At 44.1% G+C, this 12,645-nt stretch overlaps 1 protein-coding gene across 1 annotated transcript in view; it reads left to right on the plus strand.

Annotated features, from left to right (window-relative positions):
- Positions 1–12,645, plus strand: part of MEGF6 (multiple EGF like domains 6) — a 201,423-nt gene that overhangs the window by 137,126 nt on the left and 51,652 nt on the right. The window contains exon 7 of the mRNA XM_018576690.1: positions 11,464–11,589. Coding sequence (XP_018432192.1) covers positions 11,464–11,589 — 126 coding nt within the window. The remainder of the gene's footprint in view (positions 1–11,463; positions 11,590–12,645) is intronic.

Below are 12,645 nucleotides of genomic sequence, written 5' to 3' on the forward strand. Positions count from 1 at the left end.
TATTAGGATCTCACATGGTTCATGCTAATTCTATAAAGACATAGGTTTGATTTTCTAATAAATACATAATTACATTTAGTGTTTTCCATGTCTGGCTGGGGTTCAGTTTTGAACTCTGTGATAAGAAAATCTTTCTCAGAATACCTGTTTTTCCCTTGGAATCTTTTACTCTTTGTTGATATTATACAAAATTCCATAAAGAAATACACAGACATGTCCCCCCAAAATGCTTTCATTTTACTTACTTGTGTCCCCTTGGCTGTGTCTTGTGTTCCTTTGGCTGTGTCTTGTTTTCCAGTGGCTGTGTCTTGTGTTTCATTGGCTGTGTCTTGTGTTCCATTGGCTGTGTCTTGTATTCCATTGGCTGTGTCTTGTATTTCATTGGTTTTGTCTTATATACCATTGGCTGTGTCTTTTATACCATTGGCTGTGTCTTTTATACCATTGGCTGTGTCTTTTATACCATTGGCTGTGTCTTTTATACCATTGGCTGTGTCTTGTATACCATTGGCTGTGTCTTGTATACCAATGGCTGTGTCTTGTATACCATTGGCTGTGTCTTGTATACCATTGGCTGTGTCTTCTATACCATTGGCTGTGTCTTGTATACCAATGGCTGTGTCTTGTGTTCCATTGGCTGTGTCTTGTGTCTCTTTGGGTGTGCCTTGTGTTGCATTGGCTGTGTTTTGTGCTCCACGGGCCTCTGACATGTTTCATGCATAAACATAAATTGTACACTGATGGTATACAATAACTCATAGGTTGGTGTAACTCCAAGCCATGTAGATTATAACCAGTTCCTTTATTTACTGAGGGAGCCACGCAATAAAAAACAAAGGTATTTTATACCCCAGGAACTTGGCTAGATAGCTAATATCACATAGAAACATGTTTTAGCACCTACAGTATATCTATCAGCACCAGAAGATAATTTTATCTGCAAGTCTGGGGAAAGTCTTCGGCTACACTGTAGTGTGAACACTGTGCCGCCTTCAAGTCCATACGCCGAAAAAGAAGGAGATTTTGTAACCTTCTTCATTGTAATATGGCTACAAGATTTGCTGGGAAGCATTTATGCAAAACAGGAGCAAAGGGATTTATAGGAAACCACAAAAAAAGGCATCCCTTGCATCACAGCTGATTCCTGTCAGCCAGTTTTTGGCACACACTAATGAGGAAAGAGCTCCTGGGAAGCACTCTTTGGTATAACTTCATAAACTCGGAGCCCAAAACCTCTACTGTTGTGTCTGCTGAAAGCTTACAGTAAAGAGAAGGACATTAGAACTGGATGGTCAGATGACAGGTCCCTGAGGACAGGAAAAGGAAAGCAAAATATTTTATTTGCTAACTTGCTTTATTTGCTTAGACATTTTAAAGTATCTTGGTGTTATTTTCTTTAAGTTCACTTATCAATAGTACTCCAGCCAATGTATGTGAAGCCTAATCTTTTCAAGTGTTGTGCCTTCGAAATCTGAAACCCTCTACTTGTAATACATACTATATTTAACCAAGTTATATAGACAGAAATATTTTTTGTCCATAAAAACACTCCTACTAAACATCTATTTGACTATTAGAAAAACAAGAGCAGCGAAACTTGCTACGCTTTCGTTATGGACCCGATCAATCACGGGGGAGAGTACACAACTGAAATTTACACCCGCTGTTCGTGGGACTTGGAGGGATCGGCAAGCATCTATCACAGGCTACACAAAGACTGTGCGGAATATTAAAATAATTTAATGTGGCTTATGAAGAAGCCCTTTTCTCTTGCGTGATTGTCTCCGGGGTTGTTTACAAGATTTGCTAACAATGATTAAACCATGAAAATTATGAATATAGTTCTCCGGGATGGTTTTTGCAGCCATTGGCCAAGATGTCAGCACAGCTGGTAGTGATATGTACTTACAGGCTCCGCATGAATGTAGAAGAAAAAGAAGGGAAAGGGCGGATGTAGGCAACAGGAAAGTCCATCAATAAAATATTATAGGGTAACATTTTTGCCAGAGATGTTATGGTTTTGGCACGAGACACCTGTCAGTCACTAGGCTCATATCCTGTTATCCTTGATGCAATGAACCATAGTAACCCAATCACATAGGAGAGTAGGGAGGGGCTGTAGCTAGAGATTGGAGTCTGTACTCTGCAGAGCAGTGGTTTTCACTTTATAAGGTGTAGGGGGTCTCAACTATGGCCCCTAAAAGCTCCAAAGGTCTGTGCATAATCTTCAACATATGGTTGAAGATTATGCGCAGAATACTCTGAGACTTTCAACATACTAGAGGAGATGATCAGAGCCTGCAGACATGCAACAGGAGTGGAGGAACAGTGAAGACAGGAGATTGAGGACATGTACATTAGAAAGTTAGATCACTGTTATTATCGCCTTTTTACAAATAAATACTTCCACAACTGACTGCCAAGGGCTGCAAATGGCTGCACAGCAAGTACCAAAGGGCTGCAGGATGGGCACCAGGGGTGTAGAAGAGGCTTGGATAAGCTACAAATTATCTTCAATATTACAGATAGTTGAATGTGACTAACTACTACTAGCCATAGATGAGAGTAGACATTTACCCTATTTGACCACAGTTGACCACCTTGAGTCAACGGGACCTTGCCTTTCTATTACTCCTGAATGGGTTTGAATGAGCGCTCATGTTTTATGGCAGCATAGGCTTTCGAGTTGATGGGAAAGTGGTTGGAGTGTGCCTCCATCATAGACCACTATCCTATGTCTTTGGGCAACTTAAAGTGCTTTGCTTGGGGTGATGTAGAAAACAGTTGAAACCTTTTATTTATTACTGTTTGTGTCTAGCTCAAAAGCTTTCACCTTTACTTAATGCCCCGGTGACCCAACAAAAAAGAAGAGAAAATCCCTTCAAACTGAGGGGAATTCCCAGAACCGGAACATTTGTCCCCATTGAAAGATTTTCCTTCCCCTCTTGCTCTGGTGACAACCCAGTAACTTTGGTCAACAGGACAAATAGGGAGAGCGAATCTCCCCAGTGGGCTCAGAGACAGAAGGCATAACCCTTTCCAACGCCATCCAAAATACTAACCAAAAACAGTTTTGCCTTTACACGCTTTAGCCTGTCCACTCACTTTTAAGATTTCATCCTCAGCATGTTTGGATATAAGGTAGACAAGTGATACAGCTGAAATTGGAGAGATTGTGGCATCCGGTCACCATATGTGTGGGGCCACCTTCAGGTTTCCAAGTCCGTTAAATGACCTTGGTGTGTTACCATGACTATGCATTGGAAGGATGTGGAAGTCTCCTTCATAGACAGTCTTATTATTAGATCTGGAATTCTCTCTTGCCAGACCCGTATGTGTTTTAATGTTCTGGCCACACAATTTAAGAGAGATCATTAGTACTGGGGGTTTTTTTGCCCTGTCGAACGCCAAGTGACTCCCAAACAAATGACTTAACTGAGCGAGCAGCTGCAGCTTGTTGTCACGTACCTGATGGAGCTTGAGATGACGAGGGCGGCCCCTCTCTTGCAACTCTGGTCCCAGAAAGCCTGGTAGAGAAGACAGGTAGTCTGGGGCACAGCGGGGCACGAGTGCCTGGATGAGGACTTCGGTACCAGAGGGTAACTCGTACGGTCTCTTGCCGTGAGGGATAATATAAACGCACAGCAGGGAGGCAGACAGAGAGTAAACGAAGTCAGGCAGACCGGATCAGCAACGTGCGGGCAGAGAGGTTGTATGGCATAAGGCAATCTCGTGGTCGGGTCACAGGCCGGGTTTGGTAACAAGCGGGCAATGCAGGAACAGGCAGGGAGCAGGAGAATCGTCTAGACAAGCCAGGATCAGGATACCAGAAGGTCAGCGGAGTCAGGAGCAAGCCGGAGTCAAAACCAACAACTAATAAACCAAGGAACAGACACAGGATACTAGGCACAAGCTGAAAGAGTACTCAGCACTGGAGACATGGAGGAGCTGAGTTTAAATAGCCCGTTTGGCGCCACAACACGTCGCAGATGCGCGCACGTGACGTGCTGCGCGCACGCGCCGTGCTGCGCGCACGCACGCGCACGGACGTCTACGCGAAAGTGCACGGCCCGGCCCGACACTGCGGGTCACGCCGTGCTCGCGCGCATGCGCAGACGCCATCTGCTGTGTGCAGTGTTCCTGACACTTGTAGGCCCTTTGTTCCATTCTTGGATACTCACACAGCCACAAATCACATTAGTACAAGGCATTACAACAAAGCTGGGAAAGGCAAGGCTGGAATTAGCTTGTGTCCATCCAATCACTTGTTTTCTGTCCGCTTACTACCATGCCTGGTGTTAGATGGATAAGCTATTTAAGTGGAACTCTGCCTTTGAGACACTTTCTGGTATTGTAATTCAGCTGAGAGCCAAAGTCAGCTTTGTAAGTAAAGTTTGTGATCTGACTTGGTGGGTTTGTACGTGTTCATTGGAGGCTTTGCGTGGTGTAGCATTCTTTTTCTTGAAGGATCTGAAAGGCAGCATTGTAATGCAAGATGTTTTATTCTATATCTGAATCACTTTTATTCTTGTATATTCTTGTATATTAGTCATCTCATCTCGCTAGCAAATCATTTTTGCCTGGAAGGAACCTAAACTGTGCTTTGTGGTAGCTGCATTTCACTTGCTCTAAAGTTCGATGCGTGTACACACTTCTTTTATGTGCAGACTTTTTGAAGTATCTATTATGTCCAATGATCATTAAAAGAAAGCCTTCCAGGGCAGAACCAAACTAAGTACAGAATTGCAAAACAGGAACAGAGTCATACTGGCTAGGGATCAGAGCAGGCAACAGGCAATCATGGCTAGGGCACGGGCTGAAGGCCAGGACAAGCAGCCGGCAAAAGCAGTAACTGGAAAATTGGAATCAAAACAGATCCAGAGTAGCCAGACATGTAGCACAACCTTGATCCTTCATTGGCTGAATGTTCTAAAGTCCATTTAAGAACTCTTAATTGAGCCCAGGTGTGCAGCTGCACACTTACCACTCTGCAGTGCTGGGTTTCGCCCAGCAGGTGATTGCAGGCCCTCTGCAGCCCCACACCCACCAGTGCAGGATATATATTATTCAGATTGTGGTACATTCGAAGTACTGTTTGTACAGTTGCAGGTATGTCCTGGATAGCATTTTCATTCCTATATCATGTAATACATCATTCATGTATTGACTTTTATTGAATGCTTGGAGCTTCCCTTTATAGTCATGGAGAACGACTTTATGTCCGTTCGAAGGAATTAAGGCTGGTTATGGTTTAATTTTAATACAAGAAAAACACCCATCTGTTAATACTCTTGAGGAAACACTGCAGCTGTGGTAAAGTCAGGAAGTCCATGTATTCATTTCCCTACTGCTTCTGAAATAGCTGAAGGTCAGGTCAGACTTCTAGAAACAGTAAGTGAGAGGCTGCGTGTATGTTGCTGTGAAGTGTAATTTCCAGTAGAAGGGGCCAGGCAGGCATTGGTAAGCCGAGAGATGTAGTAGACAGGCAGAAAGCAGTATGGCTAGGAAAGTGCTGAAGGAGGGGAACAGGGATGAAACCTGTGGTGGGGGAGCCAAAGTTGAGATAGCGGAGATGCCTGGGGATAACATCACCCCATGTGTGGACCATTTCTGCAATTTTACAATTCTGCATAATTTCCTGGCTGTACCTTTTATCATAAAGAGCCAGTCCAGTGACTTTGCCTTGGCTATGATGATATCAGTCTGCTGCAGGCAGGAGGAGACATTTTTATTAGGGATGCACAGATACTTTTCGAGTACCAGTGCAGATACTTGGCATTTTCATGAGAACTACCAGGGTTGCAGGAGTTGCAGCTGGGACCTGGCTCTGGCGCACCTCAACTGTCCTGAAATCATTAGTCTGTATTGTTTTAGAAAAACTGTCACATGACAATAAACAAAAATGTATCAGTACTCGTACTTGTAAGTACTCGGCAAGTACCAGTACTCGCAAAACTGGTATCTGTGCATCCCTTTATTTATATTTATAAAAACAAAATCGTACATTAAAACAGAGATGTACAAATCCCGGGAGCTCCGTGTGCTCCTTACAAATGACAGCGGCCTCCTAATTTTTGAATTTTTCTCTAGTGTAGTCTTGGAGCTCAAAAGTATCGGTACATGTACTCATACATGTACCGAGTACTGTATTTGGTATCTGTGCAACCCTAATTTTTATAGTCACCGATCCCCCAGAAATCAGTCTGTAACAATGTAACTGTAACATTCACCTTTCCTAGGATCCAGCGCAGGGTATCCTCTCCGACGTGCAGCTGCTGGCACTTCCAGGTATCACCCGGATTGTTACCACCGTGCCCAAAAAGGAGACAGCTCTCCTAATTGAAGCCACCTTAAATTCCATAGCGATGTGTGACTTGGCTTTACGAGCATTACCTGGACCCTTGTGCCACCTCTCTCTTCCTTGCCATCCTCCAGCCTCTGGTTGTCCAAGTGCACCCTATGGCTCCAGAGCTCTCCAGAGCATTCTATATCTCACTGAGGGATCCTTCTGTTCACCTCCAATTTTACCCCAGAGCATCTTGTGTCTTCTAGTGATTCTGGTGCACCCCTGTGCCTTCAAGTGCCCCAATGAACCCTGTGTCATCTAGTGTGCACCTCTATGATATGTGTGCCTCCGATATGCTTCTGCATCATCATGACAGTCCTGCTTACATTGGATACAAACCAATTTGTCCATGACATTAACTTGTAGCAGGTCACAAGGTAAAAGGCTGCAGCAGGGACTGATCTGTGTTAGACACCAGCATTTACATGGTTGGGTCATCTCTTCCAGTCCAGGAAGTAGATGGTGACCGTGGATAATGCCTAAACAAATATGGCTCCATCCTTCTGGAGATAGATGCAGAAAAAACATTGTCGGGAGTTTTGTGATCTCTGTGAGAGGTAATAAACATCTAGAATTGTTACTCTTACACATTGCTAAGCGTGCATATACTTAACATACAAAGTAGATCTGAAGCTAGCTCCACTTTAACTCCAAGCATGACCTAAGTGTCCCTAGAATACCCGAGCTGTCTCGGCAGAATTTGAGAAGCAAGTGAGTCTCTCCAAAGAAGTTTTTTTTTTTTTTTTACTGTAAAATAAACAATCACAAAGAACTCCAGTTTACTCCAATAAATTGCCTGCAGGCGGATTTTGTTGGCCCCTCTATAGAGGTATATAAATTGGGTAAACAAGCTGGATGTGGCGCCTGTCCAGGAGAAATATATTTAGTTCCTAACGTGCTTTGCCCAGAATAAGCTCCTGCTTCCCATTAGCCGTCCTAGACTGGAATGTTGCGTGTTTAATGATGGTATAATTATCAGACGTGATAGCGATCAGTTCGCGGTTTAGCGCGGTCGCGAGCTGAGGATTGTGACTTTGTGTACTTGTATTCTCTTGTTGTCACCGGCAAGCTATTAATCTCTTCCTTTAAAAATCCTTCCCAATACAACAGGCAATGTTTTATTATCTCTATACTGTACATATTGCTAGTTAGACATGTGCCATTCGTTCCGTTCTGAATCAAAATTTGTACAAATTTTTCAAAATTCGGACATTTGGACATATCCGAATTTCCAAATCCCAATGCATCCGAATGTGTCCAAATCTCAATTTCTGTTTCCCCATTTCGAATCCCGTCTGATTTCGTTGAAAAACTACATTGAATCGAACATGTTTTTTGGCCAATCAGATGTGTTTTTCGGTTTAATTCATCCAAATGGGTCTGAATCCGAATTTTCGAATTGCATTCGGGAGCTCCAGAATGCCATTCGGGTCTGGGAGCCTCAGGTTTAGTTTTATGTATATATGGGTCACACTACGAATATTCCTTCTTATTATAGAATACTACTTATATATTAGGGATGCACCTATCAGTGCCGAGTATTTGGGCGCGTACTCGTACTAGCCCAAATGCTCTAATACCTAGCCCGATACTTGAGCTTCTGGTATCAGGAAGCTGGGCAGCAAGTCATTACACAATCACAAGTGAAGAGGGAGCCGGCTTCCCAGCCAATCAGGAAGCCGGGCAGCGTGTAATGACGATGCCCGGCTTTCTGGTTGGTCGGGAGCTGGCGGCGCCCGGCTTCCTGATTGGCCAAAAAGCCAGCTTCATGCTCTCTCGTCACCATGTGTTGAGTGAGAATGGAGCTGGCTTCCCGGCTAATCAGGAAGCCGGGTGCCGCGTCATTACACTGCGCCCGGCTTCCTGATTGGCCAAAAAGCCAGCTTCATGCTCTCTCGTCACCATGTGTTGAGTGAGAATGGAGCTGGCTTCCCGGCTAATCAGGAAGCCGGGTGCCGCGTCATTACACTGCGCCCGGCTTCCTGATTGGCCAAAAAGCCAGCTTCATGCTCTCTCGTCACCATGTGTTGAGTGAGAATGGAGCTGGCTTCCCGGCTAATCAGGAAGCCGGGTGCCGCGTCATTACACTGCGCCCGGCTTCCTGATTGGCCAAAAAGCCGGCTCCATGCTTTCTCATCACCTAATGATGAGAAGCATGGAGACTGCTTCCCTGCCTATCGGGAAGCTGGGTGGCGAGTCATTACATGCTGCCTGGCTTCCCAGCTAATCAAGAAGCCAGGTGATGAGTCATTACACGCTGTCTGTCTTCCTTAATGGGACTTCCAGTATCGGTATTCAGTATCAGCAAGTACAGAAAAAAAAATGTCAGTACTCGTATTTGATAACGAAAAACTGGTATCGGTGCATCCCTATTATACATACATAATGCTAAAACTTATGCTCCAAGACCCAAATGGAGTCCGAATAGCATTCAAGAGTTTCTGAATGCCATTCGGGTCTGGAAGCCTCAGCTTTAATTTGGCTCCCAGACCCGGGAGCTGTCGGCGCCCGGCTTCCTGATTGGCCAAAAAGCCAGCTTCATGCTCTCTCGTCACCATGTGTTGAGTGAGAATGGAGCTGGCTTCCCGGCTAATATATACATATATACGGCCGAATCCGAAATCCAAACCGAATTGAATTTCGGATCTGAATCCCGAAATTACGAAATATCCAAACCGAACCGCTATATATAAAAATGTATAAGACTCCACGTAAATCCAAGTAAATCTGGCTTTGCACTGCTCAAAATTCAACCAATATGTGGCCCTTTCAGCATCCCTCCATTCAATAAAAGTTGACTTCGGAACAACGGAGCCGGTCTGAAACTTCTCAGGTGAACAGCTGCAATCACTTTTTGGGTATTCTGACAGCGGCACACTGTTACAGTTTTCAACCAGTGTGTGGCCCTTTCAGCACCCCTCTATTCAATAAAAGTCAACTTTGATCAACGGAGCCCGTCTGAAACTTCTCAGATGAACAGCTGCAATCACTTTTTGGGTATTTTGACACTGTTACAGTTTCTGAAGAAAGAAATAGAAAGGCCCTAACTAAATGCGCACTAACCAACTATATTTCTTTAACAAAAAAATAAGTTTACTGCCACAAATACTTCCCTGAATCCATGGTCACCAGTCATCCCGAGTACTCTCATTCTCACTGCAGAGTGGGGGGGGTCCTTCTTAGGGTGCCCATGCCTAGTGAAGTGGGCACTTCCATTGGGTCCATCGGCAGGGTCTTGATGGCCTTGATGACGTATTGACAAGGTTCACCACAACACTGGTTGGCGTAAGGCCTGAACCTCAGTGCTGGGTTACCGGTCTTCACCAGCAGAAGAGGTGCCACGGAGGGTCACATGACGGGGGAGTATATAAGGACTTTGGAGGGCTTTTCTTTTACTTGGTGTATAGGAGAAATTAGGTGGTTTAAATATGTGTAGTGCTGGTGGCTTGTGTTGCAATTATATACGGTATGTTGTATCCATGTTTTCAGTGAAAGTGGAGATTGTCTATGAGCACCATTGAACGGTGCTATGCCCTTCCATTATTATCAATGGGCACTTTCTTGGTTGACAGATGTGGGGTTACATAGGGTTCTTAATTTTTAGATATTAGAATCTGCCTGGTATGGCTGTGCTGCCAGCACTTCTCAAGCATGCCTTAGATTTGTGGTAATCGGTAAAACTAACATTCACAATCGTAACAACAATATTAGCTGAAACCTCATTGGCAGAGACGTCTGTGTCAAGCCTATTTGTACAGGAGATAAGATTACACTGCGATCCGTTCAGAGGAGACTTGAAAGTGTGTCTAGATTGTGTCATGTTTTCCTGCGGCGTGTGCTGCCATTGTCTTTTATCCAACCCTTTCACATCGCCCTCCAGTCCTTTACGTTCACTTGTTTCGAGCTCTGCGTGGGGAGAGACGGCAGAAATTGATTTTAATGGGGTCACATCTGCGCGGCAATCGTAGAAAAAAAGTACATGTTATTTTTGCACCTAGACCAAAAACGAGCACTTAACCCTTGCTTCTATCCAGCCAGCAGCGCTCTGTTCTCTTGTTTAATGTGTGAAGGATTCCGTTACCTTCACTTGCTAAGTAAAACATTCTGTTTAGAGATCTCAATGAAACATGGGCAGAGGCGTTTCTCTTATCTGGGGGCTTAATAAGAGGTTTCAATCAGACAAAGGGAACTGCAAAGCAAGCAGCCTCTCTAGGTAAGCCATAGTGCTCTGGCTATCCTTTGTAAAGTATTCAATATTTATTTGTAAAACAAAAAAAGTGTATATAGATAAGAGAAACATATAAAAACAACAGTTTAAAAAACTAAAATACTAAGGGCCAGTGATCACCTAGGCGTCACCTCAACGGATTGCCGTGCGCTCAGGAGTCGCCTAGGTATGCTCTCACCAGGGCTGTGTGGGCTCTCAGGGGAGCTGTGCGGGCTCTCAGTACTCGTGAAAATGCCCAGTATCTGCACCGTTCCCGCATCAGTGCCAATACTGGTAATGGCAGGTGAGGCTCTGCCTCACTGGTTTGGGGGTGGTGTTTTTTGCCGCTGCCCTAGAAAGTGCTGCCCAAGGGAAATGCCTTGTCTGCCTTGTGGCAGATATGCCTCTGACTATAGGTGGCAGTGGAGATTCCCCATACATTCCCCCATACTTGCAATGTACTGAAAACATTGCTTAAAAACAATTGCCTTTTGGTCATTCCATCAGTTATATTCTATTTTTAAAGCAATTTTGTTTTTGCTGTCCTCATATTGGATTTTTTCTAATCTTGGGAATTTGTTACATAGTTACATAGTTAGTCAGGTTGAAGAGAGACACAAGTCCATCGAGTTCAACCTATAGAGTTTGTTGTGTATGACCTTGTCATATATGAGAGGTAACCTAAAACAGAAGACCATGATTAACTTTGCTTGCACAAGCAAAAATTGAGGTGAAAAAAACCAAGAAGTCGGATTTGGGTTATTTGGAATCTTATCATTGAAAGCAGATTTCAAGTGCAAGTGTTGCAAAGTTTGAAGCATGCAAACAATTTTCTGTAACATTTTGTTATCTGATAACACAAGGCCGCAGTCAGATAATCTTATAATAACCTTTTGATTTTGCTGCCTAGCGTTGTACTCCTGCTCCATCGGAAATGGCGGCTGTGAACACGACTGCGTACAGATCACCGTGGCTCATTACCAGTGCCGCTGCCGGAGCAACTATCAGCTGAAAGAAGACGGGAAGCACTGCGAACGTAAGTGAGGCCATTCCTTTAGTAATGAGAGTGTTTATGTTCTGCAATATTGACTGATATCATTGTTCTCCACCAGCTATATGAGCTGCACATCTGCTCTGGCCATCATTGGGTTGACCCGATGACAATGCTAACCACTGAAGGCCATGAGATTACCCATGTTTTGAAAGAATTCTCAGAATTCTCAGACTGCTATGGGTTACATGGGAGACCTTGGCTGAGGGGCATTTCTCCTCTAGGCCAGTACTAGTCTATGTTGGGGTGGTGACCCTGAGTGAAGATACTCCACCATTCAGGCATTGATCAGAGCAGGACTTGTAGTCATTGACAAATGCTGGGCATTTTGTACCCATCTGTTCCATGTGCAGAACTGTGTATGGCAGAGAGAGGTTTTATAGCAACAACCTGCTTTGCAGCTCTAAGATGTCATGTGACTGCCAACAGTTACAAAGGAAGCTGATGTTGGAAGAAGTGAAAAGGTGAATTACAATAAACCCTGTCCTTTAGGTACACCGACCTTTTACCATGCCTACCAATCAATGTGGAACCATGATACATTTTGCTTAGTACACTTTCTCTATCCCACAGAATGTGACTGCTCTCATGTGCCTAAAATTACCGTTTCTGCACCATTGTTTATACTTTATTTGGCTTGTTGTGCTTCTCCTATGGGAAACCTTGTCGGGATGCAGCTTGCTCACACTTACTGTATTCTGCTCTACCTATAACGGAAGCATTGCTGACATTTTTCAAAATGGTGCCAGATGTATAACAGATGTTTCACAGATTCTACCCCCTGCGTCTACACGTAGCGCTGTCTCTACTAAATGGATGTGCTGCACATTTAGTACAAATCATCCTATATGACATTTCCAACAAGAAGATATATTGGCAAGGGGCTTCAGACTACATTGTAAGGTTCTGTTTATCTTACAAGTTCAGATTTTCCTGCGAGATGGGAAAGTTCTGCTTTTAAGGCCCTTAGCAGAGTACAAATGCAATGATTTAACTTGGAGGTTTTCCATTTGCAGGATGAACAGTGAAATGCAAACCACA

Source organism: Nanorana parkeri, unplaced genomic scaffold (assembly GCF_000935625.1).
Source record: "Nanorana parkeri isolate BGI_ZX_2015 unplaced genomic scaffold, ASM93562v1 scaffold5, whole genome shotgun sequence".
Classification (NCBI taxonomy): Eukaryota; Metazoa; Chordata; class Amphibia; order Anura; family Dicroglossidae; genus Nanorana; species Nanorana parkeri.